At 40.2% G+C, this 25000-nt stretch overlaps 3 protein-coding genes across 3 annotated transcripts; all 3 read right to left on the bottom strand.

Moving 5' to 3' along the window:
* Positions 1–6574: 6574 nt before the first annotated feature.
* LOC128688185 (cuticle protein AMP1B-like) lies at positions 6575–8242 on the bottom strand. The gene is made up of 3 exons (XM_053775895.2): positions 8210–8242; positions 7349–7548; positions 6575–7029 (listed from the first exon to the last, which is right to left on the bottom strand). Exons 1-3 carry the CDS (start codon positions 8216–8218, stop codon positions 6858–6860), a joined length of 381 nt encoding a protein of 126 aa, XP_053631870.2. The 5' UTR covers positions 8219–8242; the 3' UTR covers positions 6575–6857.
* Positions 8243–14365: 6123 nt separating this feature from the next.
* LOC128688186 (cuticle protein AMP1B) lies at positions 14366–15858 on the bottom strand. The gene is made up of 3 exons (XM_053775896.2): positions 15821–15858; positions 14998–15197; positions 14366–14687 (listed from the first exon to the last, which is right to left on the bottom strand). Exons 1-3 carry the CDS (start codon positions 15827–15829, stop codon positions 14516–14518), a joined length of 381 nt encoding a protein of 126 aa, XP_053631871.1. The 5' UTR covers positions 15830–15858; the 3' UTR covers positions 14366–14515.
* Positions 15859–18639: 2781 nt separating this feature from the next.
* LOC128688187 (cuticle protein AMP1B-like) lies at positions 18640–20031 on the bottom strand. The gene is made up of 3 exons (XM_053775897.2): positions 19996–20031; positions 19251–19450; positions 18640–18961 (listed from the first exon to the last, which is right to left on the bottom strand). Exons 1-3 carry the CDS (start codon positions 20002–20004, stop codon positions 18790–18792), a joined length of 381 nt encoding a protein of 126 aa, XP_053631872.1. The 5' UTR covers positions 20005–20031; the 3' UTR covers positions 18640–18789.
* Positions 20032–25000: the final 4969 nt, after the last annotated feature.

The following is a 25000-nucleotide window of genomic DNA, read 5'->3' as shown; positions in this document are numbered from 1 at the left end:
TGATGCTCGGTAGATCAGCAGTGGTGATGCTCGGTGGATCAGCAGTGGTGATGCTCGGTGGATCAGCAGTGGTGATGCTCGGTGGATCAGCAGTGGTGATGCTCGGTGGATCAGCAGTGGTGATGCTCGGTAGATCAGCAGTGGTGATGCTCGGTAGATCAGCAGTGGTGATGCTCGGTAGATCAGTAGTGGTGATGCTCGGTAGATCAGCAGTGGCGATGCTCGGTAGATCAGCAGTGGTGATGCTCGGTGGATCAGCAGTGGTGATGCTCGGTAGATCAGCAGTGGTGATGCTCGTTGGATCAGCAGTGGTGATGCTCGGTGGATCAGCAGTGGTGATGCTCGGTGGATCAGCAGTGGTGATGCTCGGTGGATCAGCAGTGGTGATGCTCGGTGGATCAGCAGTGGTGATGCTCGGTGGATCAGCAGTGGTGATGCTCGGTGGATCAGCAGTGGTGATGCTCGGTCGATCAGCAGTGGTGATGCTCGGTGGATCAGCAGTGGTGATGCTCGGTGGATCAGCAGTGGTGATGCTCGGTGGATCAGCAGTGGTGATGCTCGGTGGATCAGCAGTGGTGATGCTCGGTGGATCAGCAGTGGTGATGCTCGGTAGATCAGCAGTGGTGATGCTTGGTAGATCAGCAGTGGTGGTGCTCGGTAGATCAGCAGTGGTGATGCTCGGTAGATCAGCAGTGGTGATGCTCGGTAGATCAGCAGTGGTGATGCTCGGTGGATCAGCAGTGGTGACGCTCGGTGGATCAGCAGTGGTGATGCTCGGTGGATCAGCAGTGGTGATGCTCGGTAGATCAGCAGTGGTGATGCTCGGTAGATCAGCAGTGGTGATGCTCGGTAGATCAGCAGTGGTGATGCTCGGTAGATCAGCAGTGGTGATGCTCGGTGGATCAGCAGTGGTGATGCTCGGTAGATCAGCAGTGGTGATGCTCGGTAGATCAGCAGTGGTGATGCTCGGTAGATCAGCAGTGGTGATGCTCGGTAGATCAGCAGTGGTGATGCTCGGTAGATCAGCAGTGGTGATGCTCGGTGGATCAGCAGTGGTGATGCTCGGTGGATCAGCAGTGGTGATGCTCGGTGGATCAGCAGTGGTGATGCTCGGTGGATCAGCAGTGGTGATGCTCGGTGGATCAGCAGTGGTGATGCTCGGTAGATCAGCAGTGGTGATGCTCGGTAGATCAGCAGTGGTGATGCTCGGTAGATCAGCAGTGGTGATGCTCGGTAGATCAGCAGTGGTGATGCTCGGTGGATCAGCAGTGGTGATGCTCGGTGGATCAGCAGTGGTGATGCTCGGTGGATCAGCAGTGGTGATGCTCGGTGGATCAGCAGTGGTGATGCTCGGTGGATCAGCAGTGGTGATGCTCGGTAGATCAGCAGTGGTGATGCTCGGTAGATCAGCAGTGGTGATGCTCGGTGGATCAGCAGTGGTGATGCTCGGTGGATCAGCAGTGGTGATGCTCGGTGGATCAGCAGTGGTGATGCTCGGTGGATCAGCAGTGGTGATGCTCGGTAGATCAGCAGTGGTGATGCTCGGTAGATCAGCAGTGGTGATGCTCGGTAGATCAGTAGTGGTGATGCTCGGTAGATCAGCAGTGGCGATGCTCGGTAGATCAGCAGTGGTGATGCTCGGTGGATCAGCAGTGGTGATGCTCGGTAGATCAGCAGTGGTGATGCTCGGTGGATCAGCAGTGGTGATGCTCGGTGGATCAGCAGTGGTGATGCTCGGTGGATCAGCAGTGGTGATGCTCGGTGGATCAGCAGTGGTGATGCTCGGTGGATCAGCAGTGGTGATGCTCGGTGGATCAGCAGTGGTGATGCTCGGTAGATCAGCAGTGGTGATGCTCGGTGGATCAGCAGTGGTGATGCTCGGTAGATCAGCAGTGGTGATGCTCGGTAGATCAGCAGTGGTGATGCTCGGTAGATCAGCAGTGGTGATGCTCGGTGGATCAGCAGTGGTGATGCTCGGTAGATCAGCAGTGGTGATGCTCGGTGGATCAGCAGTGGTGATGCTCGGTAGATCAGCAGTGGTGATGCTCGGTAGATCAGCAGTGGTGATGCTCGGTGGATCAGCAGTGGTGATGCTCGGTGGATCAGCAGTGGTGATGCTCGGTGGATCAGCAGTGGTGATGCTCGGTGGATCAGCAGTGGCGATGCTCGGTAGATCAGCAGTGGTGATGCTCGGTGGATCAGCAGTGGTGATGCTCGGTAGATCAGCAGTGGTGATGCTCGGTAGATCAGCAGTGGTGATGCTCGGTGGATCAGCAGTGGTGATGCTCGGTGGATCAGCAGTGGTGATGCTCGGTGGATCAGCAGTGGTGATGCTCGGTGGATCAGCAGTGGCGATGCTCGGTAGATCAGCAGTGGTGATGCTCGGTGGATCAGCAGTGGTGATGCTCGGTAGATCAGCAGTGGATCATGATAGATTTATCCTTATGTGCAAGCACAGGTTACTTTGCTTGTAAGGTTCACGAGTCGAGTTTTCTATCTATCACAGAGAAAACCCGAGGATATCTACTTTGTAGTCAATTTTTTTTTTTCACTCAACCTCACACCAGTGCCAGAATTGATGTCATGGTGGCTATTGATCATCACGCTAGTGCCAATAGTAGTGCCTAGTGATTATAACATCAGTGCCAGTAGTCACGTCATGTCTGTTGATTATACCAGTGCCAGTGGTAGTGTTCAGTGATAACTACACTAACGCCAGGTGTTAAGTGATCCTCAGCAGGCTTGCGTTGTCTGCCTCAGGTGGATATAGCTACAGGCTGGTGTCTGAGGAAAATGAAAGTAGTGGGCAGCTGGTTTGTTCAAGCAGAGGTCAGAGTGCAGCCACCTGCATAGGCATCAGTGCCAGTAGTGGTATATAGTGAGTCGTTTAATTAGTTCTCGTATAAGAAAATATACCTTCCCTCCTGCTGACTTGCTGTCTCTTTACCATTCTCACCCTTTTACCATACCCTCTTATCTTTTAACATTCTCTCTCTTTCCCCTCCTCTCCATTCCTGTAACACTATCTTTCTCTCCCTCTCATCATCCCCCCTCTTTCCCCTCTCACTCCCTTTCCCTTTCACCCCTCACTTTCGTCTTGGTGTGGTGCTCAGCTGGGCCGCTCGCTGGAGGATTGATAGCATCTGAGTGACCTCCAGAAAGCAATAGAGACTCTCTTAAACACGACTCAACTTTCCTTACACAACAAAGACACTTCTGTTTTTATGTTGCATTCTTATTCTTTCTTCCCCCTCCCCATCCTCCTTGCAGTTAATTGCTTTTGCAGAGATGAATTTTTGTTGTTGCAGTGTGTTTATTCGAAGGTGCAAAATGCGGGCGATGAGTAAGACACATATGCAACTCGAGGAATCTTTACTCACGGAAAGTTTCAGTCTTTACTCACGAAAGTTTCTTTAATAAAGATGACTAGTATTGCACATGTGTCTTATTCGTCAATATATCGGTAGCGAGTATCATTATAACACGATACAGGTTAGGTGCGTCTAAATAACTCACTTATTTTTTTTCTCTCTCTCTCACTCTGCATATTACAGCCTCTTATTTCGTTTCATATGCGACCAAATAATATATTTTTGGGAGGAACAACTCAATTATAAACTAAATCACATATGCGACGGTATAGTTTTCACCGAGTCATGTGTCGTTGGAATTGTTCAAATCATGTCTAGTTGGTATCATTCGAGTCATGTCTCGTTGGAATCAATGAAGTCATGTCTAGCTGGAATCATTCGAGTCATTTCTTGTTAAAACCAACCAAGTTACATCTCAGTGACATCATCCGAGTTATATCTCAATGACACCATTCGAGTTATTACTTGCTTAATCGATTTATTTGCTGTCAACAGTGCGACATCAAGTGGGTAGACAAAGACATAAGCAGACAAGTGGTGAGTCTAAACCACTTCAGTTAGGGAGAAAAGTGACTTCACAACGTTTCACCCAGTGTGACATCAGTTGGCCTACTTGATTTCCAGTAGTATATCCACTAAGTATTCATTTACTACTAAGACTGAAAAATCTAGTAACCTAGTGATTCTAATCATAACTTTATTTTTTAAAGAGGTAGAGAGGTAAGCCAGCGAAAGGCCTTGGTCAGATGACCAAAAGCTCCAGCTTTATTTATTTCCCCTCACCTCCGGTCACTTTGACATCAGTGTCACGTATTATTAATTTTATGTTTCTGTAAATAAAAAAAAATTGGCTTCACATTAAAACATCTTTAAATTCGCTTGACTTCATTTTTTGTGGGTTATATGAGGAATTATTGTAATATAGCTTAGAGCATCGGATTATTTATATTTATTATTATTAATAAATATAAATTATTATAATAAGAAGTTGCAAAAGTATTGAGAGGATCCTCTGTATAACCCCTGCGGTTTAGCACTTCTTTCAGATTATAATAATAATAATAATAATAATAATAATAATAATAATAATAATAATAATAATAATAATTGAGAGGATCTGAACAGCAGGATCAGGATTTCGTGTGTTATGGGTGAAGCAAGGAATGGGGGGGGGATGTTAATTCTTCCCTTAGGACTCTTAAATTCTTAAAAAAAAAAACGTGTAGCCTACAAGTGGGATTATTAGAGTATGATTATATTCCATAAAACGTAACTTATTGTGCCTAATTACTATTATATTGTTGAGTCTTTTTTGTGGGGGATTATAATTTAACCAATATTGACTGAGTTTTCATTTCCCATTATTTGTGATTATTACATTTGTCTTGATTATCAAATGGTATACAATACCGACAGGTTGGTAGATAAGACACATAGGCAACATTTAGTCAACTTTATTCCGAAACGTTTCGCCTACACAGTAGGCTTCTTCAGTCGAGTACAGAAAGTAGGCAGGAGCAGTAGAGACGTGAAGACGATGTAATCAGTCCATCACCCTTGAAGTCGTAGATTCAGAAGTTAGTTCCAGACTTTGGAACAGAACTTCTCCAGGCTGAGGGACTGACAACCTCAAATCTACGACTTCAAGGGTGATGGACTGATTATATCGTCTTCACGTCTCTACTGCTCCTGCCTACTTTCTGTACTCGAATGAAGAAGCCTACTGTGTAGGCGAAACGTTTCGGAATACAGTTGCCTAAATGTTGCCTATGTGTCTTATCTACATTTGTCTTAAAACTTATTTGTTACATTCGGTGGTAATTATCATTCATTATATATTATTTATATTCCACATTCCGTGTTGGTAACGAGGTCGTGGCTATGTGGAAACCTATGTAAAACAAAAGGGTTCTTATAAGATGGAATCTGGAATTCGATACTGTCTAAAAGTCATTGAGAATAAGTACATATATGCTGTTTTACCGGCTTCCCCATATATCATTGTGGTTTTTGTGAAAACTTGTGGGATAAATGCAAATTTATTTAATGGTTTAACAACCCTTATTTCTGAGGTATTGTTTGGTGTTTATTGATTGAATAAACTGAGGAAAATAATGCAGTAATTTGTTGAATCATCTCATTTTAAATATTACATTTCCTTCACTTGAACCCAAACTCGTCCCTAGAAATAACTCGCAAATGTTGAAGGGAGATTTGTCTACACAAGCAGCATTGTGATCACAATGGTGCCCATGGTATTTAAGTACACCCCTTAAGGGAGGTTCCTTGACGCTGATGAAGGGCTCTTGATTTAGGGAATTAGATCTAAATTGAGCCTGAATACCATTCATCCCTTCTCAAGTGCTGTATAATCCCTAAGGGTTTAGTGCTCCCCATGATTATAATAATAATAATATCTAAGTACGGAAATATACATAGTTGGATGAATCATTATCCTACTAATTAAGAATCGTGAAATCTTTAGATAGCGAACTCGTCTTCAGAAATAAAAATCGTAAGCTAGAAGATGGCTTTTGCATTCTTTCCCAGCACTGAATTTCAGTTTATTCATCCTAATACTAAACAGGAAAATAAATATGCAAAAATGACACATATTGTTACATTTATTGTACATTAATGATAAAGTGTGTGTCCAGGGCTTGGTGCGCTCAAGGAGACCGCAGAAGCTACCCTCACCAGCTCACTATATACAAATAACAAAAAGAGAAAAATAGCCTGAGCTTGCTACCATCTGCAGCTCATAAGACTGCCATCCCCACGAGCCCTTTTAGGGCGGGGCAGATGGCAGACCAGAGGCCTAGCTTCTCCCTACGAGCCCCGTGAGGGCGGGGAATGTGGCTAGGCCTGGGGACAGTTGGTCCCAAAGATGAGGGGGTACTTGTACCTCCTCCCATGGGAGACTTAAGTCTCGAGACACTCCCCAGATAGGGAGCCAAGGCCGGGTCACCACTACTTGGAAAAGACCCGGGCCGGGAGAATACCGGCGAATAAAAAAAGAAAAAAAAAAAAAAAAAAAAAAAAAAAAAAAAAAAAAAAAAAAGAGGCACAATACCGTGACTGGAACGATACACAAATAACCCGCACATAAAAGAGAGAAGCTTACTACGACGACTACGACGTTTCGGTCCGACTTGGACCATTTACAAAGTCACACTGTGACTTTGTAAATGGTCCAAGTCGGACCGAAACGTCGTCGTAAGCTTCTCTCTTTTATGTGCGGGTTATTTGTTTATCACTATATACAAGAATGTCCACAACAGAGGTCAACGAGTAGGTCGACCTGGAGCTTATTAATCAATGACGAATATTGTTACATTTATTGTACACTGTTGATAAAGATGGCGTATGTCTAGGGCATGGTGAGCTGGAGGATACCATAAAAGTTACCCTCAACAGGCCATTCTATACAGGAAGATCAGTAACAGAGGTAACAGAGGAGGAGAAGGTCGACCTCGAACTTATTTATTATTTATCAATGGTGATGCCCTTGCGACGCTGCTCCTCGGCGACGCGGATCTGCTCGATGGCGTGAGGAGGGAGTGGGTGGGGCTTGGGGATGAGATCAGACTCAGGCTGGTAGCCGTATTCGTTAGCAACGTAGCGGACCTCAGCGATGGTGCCGTCAGGAAGGCGGAACCTGAGGAACCAGACACGTTCATTACAAAACAAAATTTGCTTCTAAATATTACTTCATTCCAGAAATACGGTGCATGAGCAAACGAAGCCTCATGTAGAAAATATCATAGAAACTAAAACGAGCGCTCTTCATATAGGCATGTTCCGAGAAACACTTCAGCAGACTGTGATACAGGCTAATTTCTTATTACACTTGCGTCTGTACAGCAGCGCTGTATGACCCCGGTGGTTTAGCCCTTCGTTTTGATAATAATAATAATTGTGTCTGTACAGTATTACAAGTTCGACAGATATTTCAGTAATAAAACAATGTTTCTCACCTGAAGGCGCCGTCCATGTTGCTCTGACCCTCAGAGCCTGGAGTGCCAGTCCTCTGTTCAGAGATTCCGTTGCTGGTTTCAAACCGGTAATAGAAATTTCCGTCTGCGGTGTCGCTTCTCTCTTCCAAGACGATCTGGGCGTCTTTATCTGGATGCTGAGGAGCAGCTGTAGCCAGGGCGACCAAGCAGATGACTAATGCCTGAGTCAGCGTGAAATAAAAATGGTGAGACTAGGGGAATTACCTATAGAAGTGAACTCTGCACCATGATGGTTCCTCCTGTAATACGTGTCACTTTATCTTGTTAACAGTGTAATGAAAGCCTCATCATAACTTTAATTTAAGAGTCAGTATATCATTTATCCTTGATAATGAAGCAATTTAACAAATCATTTCACATCTTTATTTGAATTATTTTCTTTAAAATATTACCATATTATTAACATTAGTAATTTATTAACAAATAACCTCTCAAACTGTTTCACTAAAGCTAATAAAAATGCAGAGTTAACACAGTTGTCTAGAACAGCTAATGGGCTGACTCAAATTTTGAATGATCTAGTCATATTTTAGACTTGATAAGCTTGAAGCTTTACAGAAGAACAGATGGTGCCTAGAGAAGTGCGTGTTTTTCAGTTTGTGTCTATATAAGTGTTCGACAAAGAGCCTTTTATAGCCTTGAAAAATGTTTTATTTCCCATTTCATGTTATATGTTTAATTATATTAAAACTGGGAGACTATGCAGACGAGCTTAAGTGTTTTTAGATCACCTCTAATAAAACATAAATTCTGTTAAGAATCTTAAAAAATTGTGGGTCAAATGAATGATTTTTTCCAGCCTGTGTCTCAGCCAGTACTCACGATCTTCATGTTGTCGATGTGAGTACCAGCTGAGGATGTATGCTGAGCGCCTGGGACCAGGTATATATACCCCCACCAGAGCTGAACACAACGGCGACAGGCAGGGCACTCAACTTTTACAGGTCACCGATTTAACCAGTTTTTTTTTTCCCCTTGCAGAGAGGTTATAAGAGACAATGAGGATTATAGAATTTTCAGAACACATGTAAGATATTCTTTCTTCAATAACATGATTTAAATTATAATGAGATCCTATAATCATGCTATCGTAAGCTCAAAAAAATTTAAGAAAACTCGTCTTGAAAATATACAGAAAGTCGAGATTTAGTTGACATTTTCTCCCATATCTCTCAGTCCAATACGGTGTTGTGGTAGTGTGTAGAAGTGGGACTTGGCCCTTCTGTATTTACTGTGTATATATTATCTTGCATCTCTAGTTCCGTTTCAGAGAGTAAATAGGTCTTTCAGGCGTTCTCAGTAATTTAAATGGTTTATTGATTTTTTGTTGGTCATAAAGGGATTGCAACATGTTACTGCTCTAACACATTTTCTGATCTAATGGGAGTCGTCAACAATGAACAGTACTCTAAACAAGAGAGCACAAGTGGTTTGGAAAATGTCACCACTGGCACAATTTCACCCGTTTTGAAAGTTTTCGTTATTCTCCCAGTCATTGTTTTGGGCTTCGCAATATAGTTAGTTACCTTATTGTATTTGTAAATGGTAAGACTGCTGACATTATTAAGCCCATGTCTGCCACTTGTTCCTTTCGTTCTGTTTGGTGATCTTGTGTTTTATACACAATGTCCCTTTTGATTTCCTCAGTTTTTCCATATGTAAGCAGCTGGAACTTGTCCTCATCGAACATTATGTTATTCTCTGATGCCCACTGGAAGAGTTTGCTTATACATTTGCCTGAACAAAAATGTATGTTCATTTCGAGATGTTTAGGTGCCACTTTACAATTTTATTGAAGAAGGGTGGAGATAATGCGAATTTTAGATTAAGTTCTCATTTTTTTTTATTATCACACTGGCTGATTCCCACCAAGGCAGGGTGGCCCGAAAAAGAAAAACTTTCACCATCATTCACTCCATCACTGTCTTGCCAGAAGGGTGCTTTACACTACAGTTTTTAAACTGTAACATTAACACCCCTCCTTCAGAGTGCAGGCACTGTACTTCCCATCTCCAGGACTCAAGTCCGGCCTGCCGGTTTCCCTGAACCCCTTCATAAATGTTACTTTGCTCACACTCCAACAGTACGTCAAGTATTAAAAACCATTTGTCTCCATTCACTCCTATCAAACACGCTCACGCATTCCTGCTGGAAGTCCAAGCCCCTCGCACACAAAACCTCCTTTACCCCCCCCCTCCAACCTTTCCTAGGCCGACCCCTACCCCGCCTTCCTTCCACTGCAGACTGATACACTCTTGAAGTCACTCTGTTTCGCTCCATTCTCTCTACATGTCCGAACCACCTCAACAACCCTTCCTCAGCCCTCTGGACAACAGTTTTGGTAATCCCGCACCTCCTCCTAACTTCCAAACTACGAATTCTCTGCATTATATTCACACCACACATTGCCCTCAGACATGACATCTCCACTGCCTCCAGCCTTCTCCTCGCTGCAACATTCATCACCCATGCTTCACACCCATATAAGAGCGTTGGTAAAAGTATACTCTCATACATTCCCCTCTTTGCCTCCAAGGACAAAGTTCTTTGTCTCCACAGACTCCTAAGTGCACCACTCACCCTTTTCCCCTCATCAATTCTATGATTCACCTCATCTTTCATAGACCCATCCGCTAACACGTCCACTCCCAAATATCTGAATACATTCACCTCCTCTATACTCTCTCCCTCCAATCTGATATCCAATCTTTCATCACCTAATCTTTTTGTTATCCTCATAACCTTACTCTTTCCTGTATTCACACTTTAATTTTCTTCTTTTGCATACCCTACCAAATTCATCCACCAATCTCTACAACTTCTCTTCAGAATCTCCCAAGGGCACAGTGTCATCAGCAAAGAGCAACTGTGACAACTCCCACTTTATGTGTGATTCTTTATCTTTTAACTCCACGCCTCTTGCCAAGACCCTCGCATTTACTTCTCTTACAACCCCATCTATAAATATATTAAACAACCACGGTGACATCACACATCCTTGTCTACGGCTTACTTTTACTGGGAAATAATTTCCCTCTTTCCTACATACTCTAACTTGAGCCTCACTATCCTCGTAAAAACTCTTCACTGCTTTCAGTAACCTACCTCCTACACCATACACCTGCAACATCTGCCACATTGCCCCCTATCCACCCTGTCATACGCCTTTTCCAAATCCATAAATGCCACAAAGACCTCTTTAGCCTTATCTAAATACTGTTCACTTATATGTTTCACTGTAAACACCTGGTCCACACACCCCCTACCTTTCCTAAAGCCCCCTTGTTCATCTGCTATCCTATTCTTTCAATAATAACTCTACCATACACTTTACCAGGTATACTCAACAGACTTATCCCCCTATAATTTTTGCACTCTCTTTTGTCCCCTTTGCCTTTATACAAAGGAACTATGCATGCTCTCTGCCAATCCCTAGGTACCTTACCCTCTTCCATACATTTATTAAATAATTGCACCAACCACTCCAAAACTATATCCCCACCTGCTTTTAACATTTCTATCTTTATCACATCAATCCCGGCTGCCTTACTCCCTTTCATTTTACCTACTGTCTCACGAACTTCACCCACACTCACAACTGGCTCTTCCTCACTCCTACAAGATGTTATTCCTCCTTGCCCTATACACGAAAATCACAGCTTCCCTATCTTCATCAACATTTAACAATTCCTCAAAATATTCCCTCCATCTTCCCAATACCTCCAACTCTCTATTTAATAACACTCCTCTCCTATTTTTAACTGACAAATCCATTTGTTCTCTAGGTTTCCTTAACTTGTTAATCTTACTCCAAAACTTTTTCTCTTATTTTCAACAAAATTTGTTGATAACATCTCACCCACTCTCTCATTTGCTCTCTTTTTACATTGCTTCACCACTTTCTTAACCTCTCTCTTTTTCTCCATATACTCTTCCCTCCTTGCATCACTTCTACTTTGTAAAAACTTCTCATATGCTAACTTTTTCTCCCTTACTACTCTCTTTACATCATCATTCCACCAATCGCTCCTCTTCCCTCCCACACCCACTTTCCTGTAACCACAAACTTCTGCTGAACACTCTAACACTACATTTTTAAACCTACCCCATACCTCTTCGACCCCATTGCCTATGCTCTCATTAGCCCATCTATCCTCCAATAGCTGTTTATATCTTACCCTAACTGCCTCCTCTATTAGTTTATGAACCTTCACCTCTCTCTTCCCTGATGCTTCTATTCTCCTTGTATCCCATCTACCTTTTACTCTCAGTGTAGCTACAACTAGAAAGTGATCTGATATATCTGTGGCCCCTCTGCAAACATGTACATCCTGAAGTCTACTCAACAGTCTTTTATCTATCAATACATAATCCAACAAACTACTGTCATTTCGCCCTACATCATATCTTGTATACATATTTATCCTCTTTTTCTTAAAATATGTATTACCTATAACTAAACCCCTTTCTATACAAAGTTCAATCAAAGGGCTCCCATTATCATTTACACCTGGCACCCCAAACTTACCTACCACACCCTCTCTAAAAGTTTCTCCTACTTTAGCATTCAGGTCCCCTACCACAATTACTCTCTCACTTGGTTCAAAGGCTCCTATACATTCACTTAACATCTCCCAAAATCTCTCTCTCTCCTCTGCATTCCTCTCTTCTCCAGGTGCATACACGCTTATTTTGACCCACTTTTCGCATCAAACCTTTACTTTAATCCACATAATTCTTGAATTTACACATTCACATTCTCTTTTCTCCTTCCATAACTGATCCTTCAACATTACTGCTACCCCTTCCTTTGCTCTAACTCTCTCAGATACTCCAGATTTAATCCTATTTATTTCCCCCCACCGAAACTCCCCTACCCTCTTCAGCTTTGTTTCACTTAGGTCCAGGACATCCAACTTCTTTTCATTCATAACATCAGCAATCATCTGTTTCTTGTCATCCGCACTACATCCATGCACATTCAAGCATCCCAGTTTTATAAAGTTTTTCTTCTTCTCTTTTTTAGTAAATGTCTACAGGAGAAGGGGTTACTAGCCCATTGCTCCCCGCATTTTAGTCGCCTCATACGACACGCATGGCTTACGGAGGAAAGATTCTTTTCCACTTCCCCATGGACAATAGAAGAAATAAAGAAGAACAAGAGCTATTTAGAAAAAGGAGAAAAACCTAGATGTATGTATATATATATATATGCATGTGCGTGTCTGTGAAGTGTGACCAAAGTGTAAGTAGGAGTAGCAAGATATCCCTGTTATCTAGCGTGTTTATGAGACAGAAAAAGAAACCAGCAATCCTACCATCGTGCAAAACAGTTACAGGTTTCTGTTTCACAGTCATCTGGCAGGACGGTAGTACTTCCCTGGGTGGTTGCTGTCTACCAACCTACTACCTAAGTTCTCATATTTCTTTAAATATAATTTCCAGCAGTACAATTGTTGACAGCAGCAAGGGTCCCCTGAAAGGGCCTCCCTAATTGTTGTTCACTTAGGGCCCCTGGACCTTTAAATCCGCCACTGAACAATAATAATATGCCGACAGTCAGTGAAATGGGAAATGAAAAAAGCCTTTAAGAAGCCGAGTGTTGGACGAAACGCTCTATATATAAAGAACTACAACTCTCTTTTTCATCTCTGTTAAAGAAATTGGGAAAATTTAAATTATGAATTTCGTGCGATAATTCGTAAGTGAATCATCTAATAAGCTTCAAGGTTTCAATGTTGATAACGCATGAGAGGCTTCATACTCAAAATGCTGGAGTTGTTTTGTTGTTTTGGATATTGGTGTCTGTGCAGTAACTAAAAAATGTATCTCTTTATTGGCTCTAAACATTCTAAGCTGGTGTTTCTTACTGGACGTTTCTGATTGTGCTGTTGTGTGTAGGTGACAATTTACCATTTTTATTGAAGAACTTGTGAATGCCTCTTCTGATTGACTTCAGACCTTCAGCGCTGATGTTTAACTGTATTACATGCTTTTGCCGCTCTCTATACTATTCTTTTTTTGCCTGCATCTAGGTAGAGGGGGTTTAGCTTATGAAATAAAGTAATACATTTCTCGGATAACTGAGATAGCGGAGTCTGGGATTATGGGTTACATTGATCCCTTTCATTGATTACATTACGACCTAAAAAAACATTTTATGCAAAATTCTTTGAATTCTAGACAACATGCATTAATAATTCATAAATATTAGTAGCACTAACTCAGTATTATTTTATGTTTGTTATATTCTGTTATATATAGTGTCTGAGAGTTTATTTGCCTATGAAAACTCTTCAAGGGAATTGCTTGAACTTCAGTAAAGAGCTTTATGTCCAAGGAATTGGAACTACCCTAAACTTCCATCACTCAAACCTATTTGTCATATTCCCCAAGTGTTGTACACGCCCTACGATTCCCAGCCACTACTGCTTCCTCTACTCTAAGGTGTGGAAAGGTGAGGTGTGGGAAGGAGAAGCTAGATGTGGCGAGGATATTACATCACTCTAACATACCTGGCTTTTCCCTTGTAGCAATTTCACAAGAGATGAAGTAGTGTACTCACCTTGGTTCAGGTCTTCTGTCTCTTTAGAGGAAGAAGCGACGGCCTCCTTTCTTTTGATAATAAAGTTTCACTTAAACTCAAGGCCAACAGATAATCCATTAAAGCGACCTGATATATTTCTGTTCGCACCACAGCAACTGAATGCGCCGTTCTCATAGCTTTCTTTGCAGACCTTAAATAGCATTTCCCTTCAGAAAATTTTATAGTCATATATTATCTACTCTAAATTTAAACACCGAAATCGTTTTCAGAAATGAAAGCTCTGAAGTAATTGATGGCTTTACATTCTTTTCAATAAATTTATACATATTATTACATCGCAAAAGCTAATGTAACATTACAATGCTTAAGAAAATATGCAGGTGAGCTCATTTCCTTGTTAAATTTCAGTTTTCAGGAAAATAAACAAAATGACGGATATTGTTACATTTATTGTACATTGTTGATAAAGATGGCGTATGTCTAGGGCATGGTGAGCTGGAGGATACCATAAAAGTTACCCTCAACAGGTCACTATACAGGAAGATCAATAATAGAGATCCAGAAGGAGGTCGGCCTCGAATTTATTTATCAAAGGTGATGCCCTGGCGACGCTGCTCCTCGGCGACGCGGATCTGCTCGATAGCGTGAGGAGGGAGTGGGTGGGGCGTGGGGATGAGGTCAGACTCAGGCTGGTAGCCGTATTCGTTAGCGACGTAGCGGACCTCAGCGATGGTGCCGTCGGGAAGGCGGAACCTGAAGAACCATACAGGTTTATTCATTATAAAATAAAATTGCTTCAAAATATTCTTTATTCCATAAACACATTATATGCCCAAACAAAACCTTACTGAGAAAATAGGCTAGAAACTTAAAGGAACGCTCTCTACATAGTCCTACTCGGAGGAACACTTCAGCAGACTGAGAGGGCCTCAGTGGTAGGTTAAAATATATAGTGCTCTTCTATCTTGTTATAATGTTTTTGCCTAGGACTGCCTCTGTATGAATTTTGTACAGTATAACAGGTTCGACATATATTTCAATAATAAAAAAAAATGTTTCTTACCTGAAGGCTCCGTCCATGTTGCTCTGACCCTCAGAGCCTGGAGTGCCCCTCCTCTGTTCAGAGATTCCGTTGCTGGTTTCAAACTGGTAATAGAAATTTCCGTCTGCGGAGTCGCTTCTCTCTTCCAAGACGATCTGGGCGTCTTTATCTGGATGCTGAGGAGCAGCTGTAGCCAGGGCGACCAAGCAGATGACTAGTGCCTGAGTCAGCGTGAAAATAATGGTAATGCTGAGTCTGGGGGAATTACCTATGGAAGTGAGCTATTCACCATGATGATTCCTTGTAATATTCATGTTATTTTCTCCTGTTAGCAGTGTAATAAAATCCCCATAGCAGCTTTAATGAATCATTATGTCATTTATCTTTGATAATGAAGTAATTTATCTAGTCAGTTAACCTTTTTATTTAAGTGCATTATTTTCGTTAAGTAATTATCAAGTCATTAACACCAGTAATATATTAACAAATAACCTCAAAAACTTATTTACTAAAAACAATGGAAATGTGAAGTGAACATAACTGTCTAGACCGGCTAATGGGCTGACTCAAATTTTGAATGATCTAGTAATATTTTCAGACTTGATAAGCTTGAAGCTTTACAGAAAAAAACAGATGATCCTTCATTACTGTGTAATGAAGGACATTTTATGGCTTCATAAAATGTTTTACTTCTCATTTCATGTTGTATGGTTAGTTACATTAAAACTGGGACACTACGCAAACGAGCTCAAGTGTTTTTACATCATTTCTAATAAAATTTAAATTTAAAAGATTGTGGTTCAAATGAATGGGTTTTCCAGCCTGTGTCTCAATCGGTACTCACGAGCTTCATGTTGTCGATGTGAGTACCAGCTGAGGATGTGTGCTGAGTGCCTGGGACCAGGTATATATACCCCCACCAGAGCTGAACACAACGGCGGCAGGGAGGGCACTCAACCTCAAGAGGTCATGCCTTAAACCAGTTTTTTTTTTTCTTACACAAAGGTTATACGAGGCACTGAGGATTATAGAGTATTCAGCTAACGCATGCAAAGTATCCTCTCTTCGAAAACATTATTTAAATTATACTGGGATACTGTAATCATGCTACTGTAAGCTTAAAAAATTAAAGAAAACTCATCTCAGGAAAACTCCTGAAAGTCGAGGTTAATTTGATATTTTCCCCTTATCTCTCAGTCCAGTACGTTGTTGTGGAGGTGTATGGATGTGGAATCTGGCCCTTCAGCATTTACTGTGTAGATATTATCATGCATCTGTAGCTCCGTTGCAGAGAGTACGTATATAGCGCTTAGAGGCGTTCCCAGTAATTTAAATGCATTATTGTTTCTGTGTAGGCCATAAAATATTATAACATGTTACTGTTATGTTATCTTTCCTGATGTAATCGGAGTCATTAACAATGAACAATGTTCTAAACAAGAGAGCTCAAGTGATTTGAAATGTGTCACTATTGGCACAAATTCCCTTATTTTGTGAGTTTTCATTATCCTCACAGTCATTGTTCTGCCCTTCGTAACAATTGGCTTATTGTGTTTTTTAAAGATAAATCTGCTCACATTAAATCGATGTCCCCCACATGTTGCTTTCGTTCAGTTTAGTGATCTTGAGTTTTATACACACTATCCCTTTTGATTTCTTCAGTCTTTCCATACGTCAGCAGTTGGAACTTGTCCTCATTGAACATTGTTGCGCTTAATGCCCACCGGAAGGCTTTGCTTATACATTTGATTAGACAAAGGTGTATATTCATTTCGAAATGTTTAGGTGCTATTTCACAATTTTATTGAAAGACGGGTGGAGATAAAGAGAATGGAAGATTTACCACAGCAGAGTAACCGGCCGCTTAGGGCCCCGACTACTGACGGACCCTGAATTATCAACCCTTTGTTTGTTAATCCTTCGTGAGTTTCTCACTATCGATTTCTGGACCCTGTGATACCACTTACATTTATTTACATAATATACAAGCGTTTTTTATTGTAAAAGTGAAAACACAATTTTCTAGTACTCATATTTTGTTTCAATTAAATTCCAAAAATTGAAATTGCTGACAGCAGAAGAGGCCCCTGAAAGGGATCCCTTCAATTTTATTCCACTGAGGGCCCCTGAACCTCTAAATCAGCCACTGGACAATAATAATATACCGACAGTTGATGAAAAAGACAAATGAAAAAAGCTTTGAAAAGCCCAGCGTCGGATGAAACGCTATACATATAAAAGATTGGATTTTTTTTCCACCTCAACTGAAGAAACTGGGAAAATTAAAATTCTGGATTTCAAAGCTCTGGTGTGTTTTTGGATATTGGTGTCTGTGCAGTAACTAAAGAAAGCCTATTTTTATTGACTCGAAACTAAGCTGGTGTTTCTTACTGGACGTTTCTAATTGGTTTGTCCTGTGTAGGTGGTAATTTCCCATTTTTATTGAAGAACTTGGAACATTAGTTTCACTGCGGTAACTTGTTAATGCTTCTTCTGATTGACTTCAGATCTTCAGCGCTGATGTTTAACTGTATTACATGCTTTTATCGCTCTCTATACTATTCTTTTTTGCGTGCATCTAGGTAGAGGGAGTTTAGCTGATGAAATACAGTAATATCTCTGTAGAATCACTGAGTCAGTGGGGTCGAAGATTATGGGTTACATTGATTCCTTTCTCTGTTCTTGCAACAACAGTAACACTTGTTTAAGTTTCTATTAATAACAGAGACAACATGCTTTAATAATTTTTTATGTTAGTAGCATTAGCTCGGAATAAAACAAAAAACATGAATACTAAGATCTAGTGTCGAAGACTTGTATTCTCTTCTCAAAAGCCTTAAGTGGAGGTACCTTATTTTCGATATAGGGCTTTAGGTCCAGGGAATTGGAACTACTTTAATCTTCCTTGGATCAAACCTCATTACTTCCTACTCTCCAAGTTCTGTATAACCCCTACGGTCTTAGCGCCTCCGTATACATTTAATAATAATTCTATCAAATGCCTTTGAACTGCCATTCATCTCATGTAGTCGTAACACTAACTTGAACCATGTATAGGTAATTACCTATACTTGGTTATAATCTAAACGATTCCCAGCCACTAACTCCTCTACTCTGAGGTGTGGAAAGGTGAGGTGAGGGAAGGTGAAGTGAGGTGAGGCGAGGATATTACATCACTTTAACATACCTGGCTTTTCCCTTGTATCAGTTTCAAAAGAGATGAAACAGTGTTACTTACCTTGGTTCAGGTCTTCTGTCTCTTGCTCTAGACTCCTAGAGGAAGAAGCGACCGTCTCCTTTCCTTTTATAATAAAGCTTCCCTTAAATTCAAGGCCAACAGATAATCTGTAAAGACAACCTGATATATTTCTGTTCGCACCACAGCAACTGAATGCGCCGTTCTTATAGCTTTCTTTGAAGACCTTAAATAGCATTTCCCTTCAGAAAATGTTATAGTCATATATTATCTACTCTAAATTCAAACACCGAAATCGTTTTCAGAAATGAAAGCTCTGAAGTAATTGATGGCTTTACATTCTTTTCAATAAATTTGTACATATTATTACATCGCAAAAGCTACTGTAACATTACAATGCTTAAGAAAATATGCAGGTGAGCTCATTTCCTTGTTAAATTTCAGTTTTCAGGAAAATAAACAAAATGACGGATATTGTTACATTTATTGTACATTGTTGATAAAGATGGCGTATGTCTAGGGCATGGTGAGCTGGAGGATACCATAAAAGTTACCCTCAACAGGTCACTATACAGGAAGATCAATAATAGAGATCCAGAAGGAGGTCGGCCTCGAATTTATTTATCAAAGGTGATGCTCTGGCGACGCTGCTCCTCGGCGACGCGGATCTGCTCGATGGCGTGAGGAGGGAGTGGGTGGGGCGTGGGGATGAGGTCAGACTCAGGCTGGTAGCCGTATTCGTTAGCGACGTAGCGGACCTCAGCGATAGTGCCGTCGAGAAGGCGGAATCTAAGAAACCAGATACGTTCATTATTAACAAAATTTGCTACAAAATATTCTTCATTCCGCAAACACATGTGCCAAACCAAACCTAATTAATAGGCTAGAAACTTAAAGGAACGCTCTCTACATCGTCCTACTCGGAGGAACACTTCAGTAGACTGAGAGGGCCTCAGTGGTAGGTTAAAATATATAGTTCTCTTCAATCTTGTTATAATGTTTTTACGAAGGACTGCTTTTGTATGTATAGTATAACAGGTTCGACAGATATTTTAGTAATAAAAAAAATGTTTCTTACCTGAAGGCTCCGTCCATGTTGCTCTGACCCTCAGAGCCTGGAGTGCCCCTCCTCTGTTCAGAGATTCCGTTGCTGGTTTCAAACTGGTAATAGAAATTTCCGTCTGCGGAGTCGCTTCTCTCTTCCAAGACGATCTGGGCGTCTTTATCTTGATGCTGAGGAGCAGCTGTAGCCAGGGCGACCAAGCAGATGACTAGTGCCTGAGTCAGCGTGAAAATAATGGTAATGCTGAGTCTGGGGGAATTACCTATGGGAGTGAACTCTGCAACATGATAGTTCTCTTGTTAACTTTATAACTAAAGGACCAGGGTAGATTTAATTAGTGTACTTACCATTTTTCTTCAACAATGGGGTAATTTAAGTAGATAATTTACATTATATGTAGTACAGTAAAAATTTTTGTAATGCAAACATTACTCTACCATGAAATGCTGTGATTTATTGACACACCTCTAAGATTCTTTCAATGTGAAAGTTAAAAATGCTGTCTAGAAGAGACAATCGACTGTACCAGCACATGATCAGTCTTTATTTTATGTTTGTGATTTTGTATGTGTGTGATTACGGTCAGTTTATAGCTCATATTTATGTTTTAGTTCTCATTTCATCTTGTAATGATTGTATTTAAAAGTAGACGAGCTTGGGGTGTTTGAAGATCACATTATTTTTTTGTCTAAAAATATTAGAAAATTGTGGTTCAAATGGGTATTTTTTTTTTTTAGGCTGTGTCACAGCCAGTACTCACGAGCTTCATGTTATCGATGTGAATACCAGCTGAGGATGTGTGTGGAGTGCCTGGGACCAGGTATATATACCCGTACCAGAGCTGAACACAACGGCGGCAGAAAGGGAACCCTGCCTTAACAGGTCACGCCTTAAACCAGTTTATTTTCCTTTCTTTCGGAAAGGTTATACGAGGCGCTAAGAATTTTAGAAGTTTTCAGCCAAAACATGTCTATAAGATACCATTCTCTTCGATAACATGATTCGGGATGCCATAGTCATGATGTGGTCATATGATGTGGTCCTCTTGATCAAGGACTAGATTTAAGTTTTCCCGGAGAAACAAGTTTATTGGGCGGCGCCCATTCATCGTAGTGATGAATATATCGATTGCAGATTTCAGATCGTTGAAAAGGTTATACCATATTTTCATTTGCTACTTTCAGGTAATATTAAGGTTTCAAATTATTGCTCTTTGATTCCTCTTATCTTTGAGTATCCCTGAATGTGTACCTTTAAGTGGTTTCCAGTGGTTTATCTCCATCCTTCAAACTCTCGTTGATAACTAGAGAATGCTTGATCCAGTTGGCTTCAAATTTTTAACGTTGGTTTACTGTAACTAAGGAAGGTTCGTGCAACCATTAGGTTTTGGAGCTGGTGTAGTAACATGGCACAGGGTTACCGTTCTCGAATCGTGCATCGACCTAAACACATCTAGTTTAATATGCTACAAATCATTGATAACCTGTGATTTCAAAATTTATTAATGTTATTATGCATAAATTCAGATTTCCTACCGGAGAGTGTTTTAAGCCTTTCATAAAAAGCCCTTCAAAGGAGGTGCCTTAATTTCGGAGAAGAGATCTTTTTCCTTTAGAAATCGGGGCTACCCATCTTCCTTGATCAAAAATATAATGATAATTCTCCGCTCCTCTTGGAATTACAACACAAACCTGACACATTTACAGGTAACCAAGACTGGCCACCTCCACCACCTCTCAACATTCACCTAGCTTCATTACATACAAAAATTACTGTAATTCTCTACTGATTCACTTTCTTTTATAACAGGGTTTGCACACTGATTACAGTCTTCCGATATGAAGTCTATAGTTTCCTTGTAATTTGTTGCTATGGTTCTGCAAACCTATTTTCAATATTTTCCCTTTTTTATTTCTATTCCATTTTATCAGCCCTTATTCAAACCTTTCATTATTTTGCTGCAAATACTGTTTTATTCACTATCAGATACGTTAGATTAGATTAGGTTGAGCTAGGTTAGTTTGGGGTAGGTTAGATTAGGTTGGGGTAGATAATGTCAGGTGAGGCTAAGTTGGACTAGGTTAAGTTAAGTGAGAGAAGGTTAGGTCTCAAATACCTCTAAATGACGTATATTTAATTTTAACCCCTACTAGAAATAAGCAAATTTAAAATATAGTCGCGATATGAGGAATCCGAAAATATCCAGGAAAGGTGCAGATTTTTATGATTATCTTTCGTGTTGCGAGAATAGGCTACTCATTTCCCTGCTGTATTAACCTGAGATAGTTTAAAAAGACTCTCACATCGGTGCGCTACTTGAAACTGCGAAATGTGAACTGAAGAACATAGGGAAAAAACAAGGTTACGTCCTGACACCGAGTAAAAAACAGCCTGAAATGTTCTTTTTTTTTTTTTGTAATTATTTAAAAATGATAAAGTTTTCATACCTTACCTTGTAGTTGTCATTGCTTGTAGATTTGGAATATGTGAAGACTGTTGTGGCTCTTCTGGGTCAAGATGAATGGCTGTGTTTGTATTGATGTGGATGTGTCTAATTCTTGCATTGATGACAATGCAGAGTTCCAGTAGCTGATAGTTGCTCTGAAGTGCTCATGCATTCTGTGCATCAATGCCGTCTCCATCACGTGGGTCACCTTTAATCACATCTAATGCCTCTTTTTTGTATGAAACAGGGATAGTTTTATACTTCATGGCGCTTCTGAAATCCCTCTGCTCCGTGGTTAATCTTCAGAGACAACACAAGGTGATAAAAATATCAAAACTCATTTGATAAACACAGGAGAGAGTAAGGTAGGGGATGTATCCAGATAGCAACTTTTAACATAAACGGTTGTTTACACCTAGGACTGAAACTGGTCTCACCCTTAAAGCAATAGCCTAGCCATGGGCACGGAGGGAAGATATAAGCATCACGTGATCATGCCGCAACTCTCACGAGCAGAGGCTGCTCACTTATTTCCTCCAAACTTCTGCGTGCTCACGCAGTCACTTTCTCGTGAAACATGGATTTAGGTACACAGTTTCTTCTAAATTATTAAAAGCATGATCTTTTTACGTGCAAAAAAAAGCCTTTCTCTTGGTATACATGTATAGTATACGTCGTGCAGTATTTATGGGTTCCCTAAACTCAGGAAATTTATAAACATCATAAAAATGTGAGTTTTCAATATTTTGTCAATTTCCTTTATGCTGTTGATATTTGTTTTAAATTCAAATAAGCTACTAGGGGCTGGGGAAAACTAGGCCTTTCGCACTGTTGCCTGTGTTTCATCAGGTGCTATGCAATGGTGCAATATGTAATAGCGAAAAATTCTTAGGGGTAAGTTGGCAGTGTAGTCAGCATCATATCCTGCTTTCAGAGCCAAGATATGGCCTCAGCCATATAATCTCCTACGTCATCTACATATTGCAACAATGCGTAGCTCCTGACTAAGCAGTGGAAACCTTGCCAAAAGCCTAGAGCTTTTTTTTATCTTCTGGTGGCTCGAATTTCATTTGTTTGATCGGATCGCTCATTTTCAGTTTTCTTGCACATATGAATATATATATATATATATATATATATATATATATATATATATATATATATATATATATATATATATATATATATATATATATATATATATATGTATATATAGATAGATAGATAGACAGATTTGGGCGTCAATGTGAGTGTTTGGCAGGCCGTACATTCTGGCAGGTCTGGGGTTGCTGGGTATGGTTCGGAGTCCCTCAGAATGCAGCGAGTCCTGTAAGGTAAGGTTGTCCACTTGGTTAGTTGTGAGAGGTTTGTAGGTATCTGGGTCATTGAGTAGATTGAGCATTTTGTTCCTGTAATCTTCAGTGTTCATGATAACACTGAAGATTAACACTCATATACTTATCCAATCTCTTTTAAAAGCTACCCAAGTTTTTTAGACTCTATCTCTCTACTCGGAAGATTGTCACATGCAGCTTTCTCCACCTGACCCATCATTCTCATCCTATAAATACTCGCGTATGTTTCACCCAGGTAGATCTGTTTGTGACTTGATAAAGCCCACTGTGTGGGCGAAACGTTGTCAATAAAGGACCACAATATACTGCATGTGTGTTTATATTTCCATTGTGTCGGTATTTTATACCATTTACTTCCAATCACTCACCCAGCAGAGCTAGGTGTTGTACCGTGATCCGAGGACATACCATGGTGTGTGTGCCTCAGAACTTGATTCAGTTATTTTTTCTCAATCATAGACCTCCTTGATGCAACTTTCTCGGTTTTTTTTAAAATCAATAGGACGGTTAAAATCTCTCGCATGTATAAACAGAGCATTAGACAATTGTCAAGGTTTAATGCTATATTTGTGTTGTAGTAATCTTGGTTCAAGGCTTTTCTCAATTTGACCCTAATAAACCTTATTATACTTTTTTTTTTACAAGAAATCTTGTAGACATAGCCGTCAACACTGATTATCCAGTAACGAAATTAATATGAGTAATGGGATGGTGTACAGTTCTGTGATGAGACAAATTATTCCCAGTTACCCTCAAAGATTTTTTTAATTTTTATGAAAAATCTTAATAATAAAAATCTGCATATCACTGAAGCAGACAAAATAAATGCAGTAGTAATTTTGAAAGAAGCTGATTACCATGAAAAAATGAATAATCTCCTAGTTGATACAGATACTTATTCCATACTTAAAAAATCCCTTAGATTCATTTAACAGCAACTTTAATAAAACGATTAAACGACAAGTGAAATTCAAAGATGAACAAATAAAAAAATCACGACCACCAATCCATCTTTACCATATATGGATCGATTAATAAAAACACACAAAGTAGGTAATCCAACCAGACCCATTGTTAGCTTCATAGGTTCAGTTTCCTATAAATTATCCAAATGGCTAGTAGATATATTTAGCCAAATTATTGGCAAAATTTCTAACCTTAGTGTTAAAAAAATATTTATTAAGTTGATAAATCAAGCATCATGATTAATTTAAATGGTTACAATATGGTTAGTTTTGGTGTCACTTCTTTGTGTACAAAAGTTCCATTTGATGATTTATTAAGTTTTTTATCATACGAACCTGTTAATTACAAATTATCATTGCCAGTAATTGCAGTCACTGAGTTTATTAGCCTTTGTATTGTTGATACAAAATTTGTGTTTAATGACGAGTTTTACACTAAGAATTTCGGTATGGCAATGGGAAATCCTTTCTCACCTGTCCTTGGCAGTTTATGTATGTAATATTTTAAAACAAGATTGCTTAACAAAATCTTTCGCAATAAAGCTGAGTGGTACAGATATGTTGATAATGTTTTGTGTCTAATGCCAAAGAATACAGATATAAATCATTTACTTGTTGAATTAAATAGTCTAGCTCATTCCATAAATGAAGGCAAGCCAGCTTTACACACTTGTGATTCTTGGTTATCTAAGGATACCACTCAGGCGACATTACTATAAGGAGGTAAATATTTGGAGTTCTCAGTTCGATCATCATGTTGCTGATCCTGGATTGGGGTGATATCACAGGGAGCAACTTTATTCTGGTTGGTGATTAATCTGATTGCTATCCTAGTATTGCCATCTATTTTCCAGCTTATTCCTGCTGTAACTTTATAGCATTCAGATGGACTATGTTTTATGTTTGTGTTGCGGCTGTTCTTCTCTCGATGGGAAAAGTGAACGACGTTATTAATTTTGGGATATTTATGTATTACTCTAATGACTATATTTTTTTGTG

The sequence above is a fragment of the Cherax quadricarinatus genome, chromosome 19 (genome assembly GCF_038502225.1).
Source record: "Cherax quadricarinatus isolate ZL_2023a chromosome 19, ASM3850222v1, whole genome shotgun sequence".
Classification (NCBI taxonomy): domain Eukaryota; kingdom Metazoa; phylum Arthropoda; class Malacostraca; order Decapoda; family Parastacidae; genus Cherax; species Cherax quadricarinatus.
The sequence above is the reverse complement of the archived record's forward strand: the minus strand, read 5'-3'. Positions and strand labels throughout refer to the sequence as shown.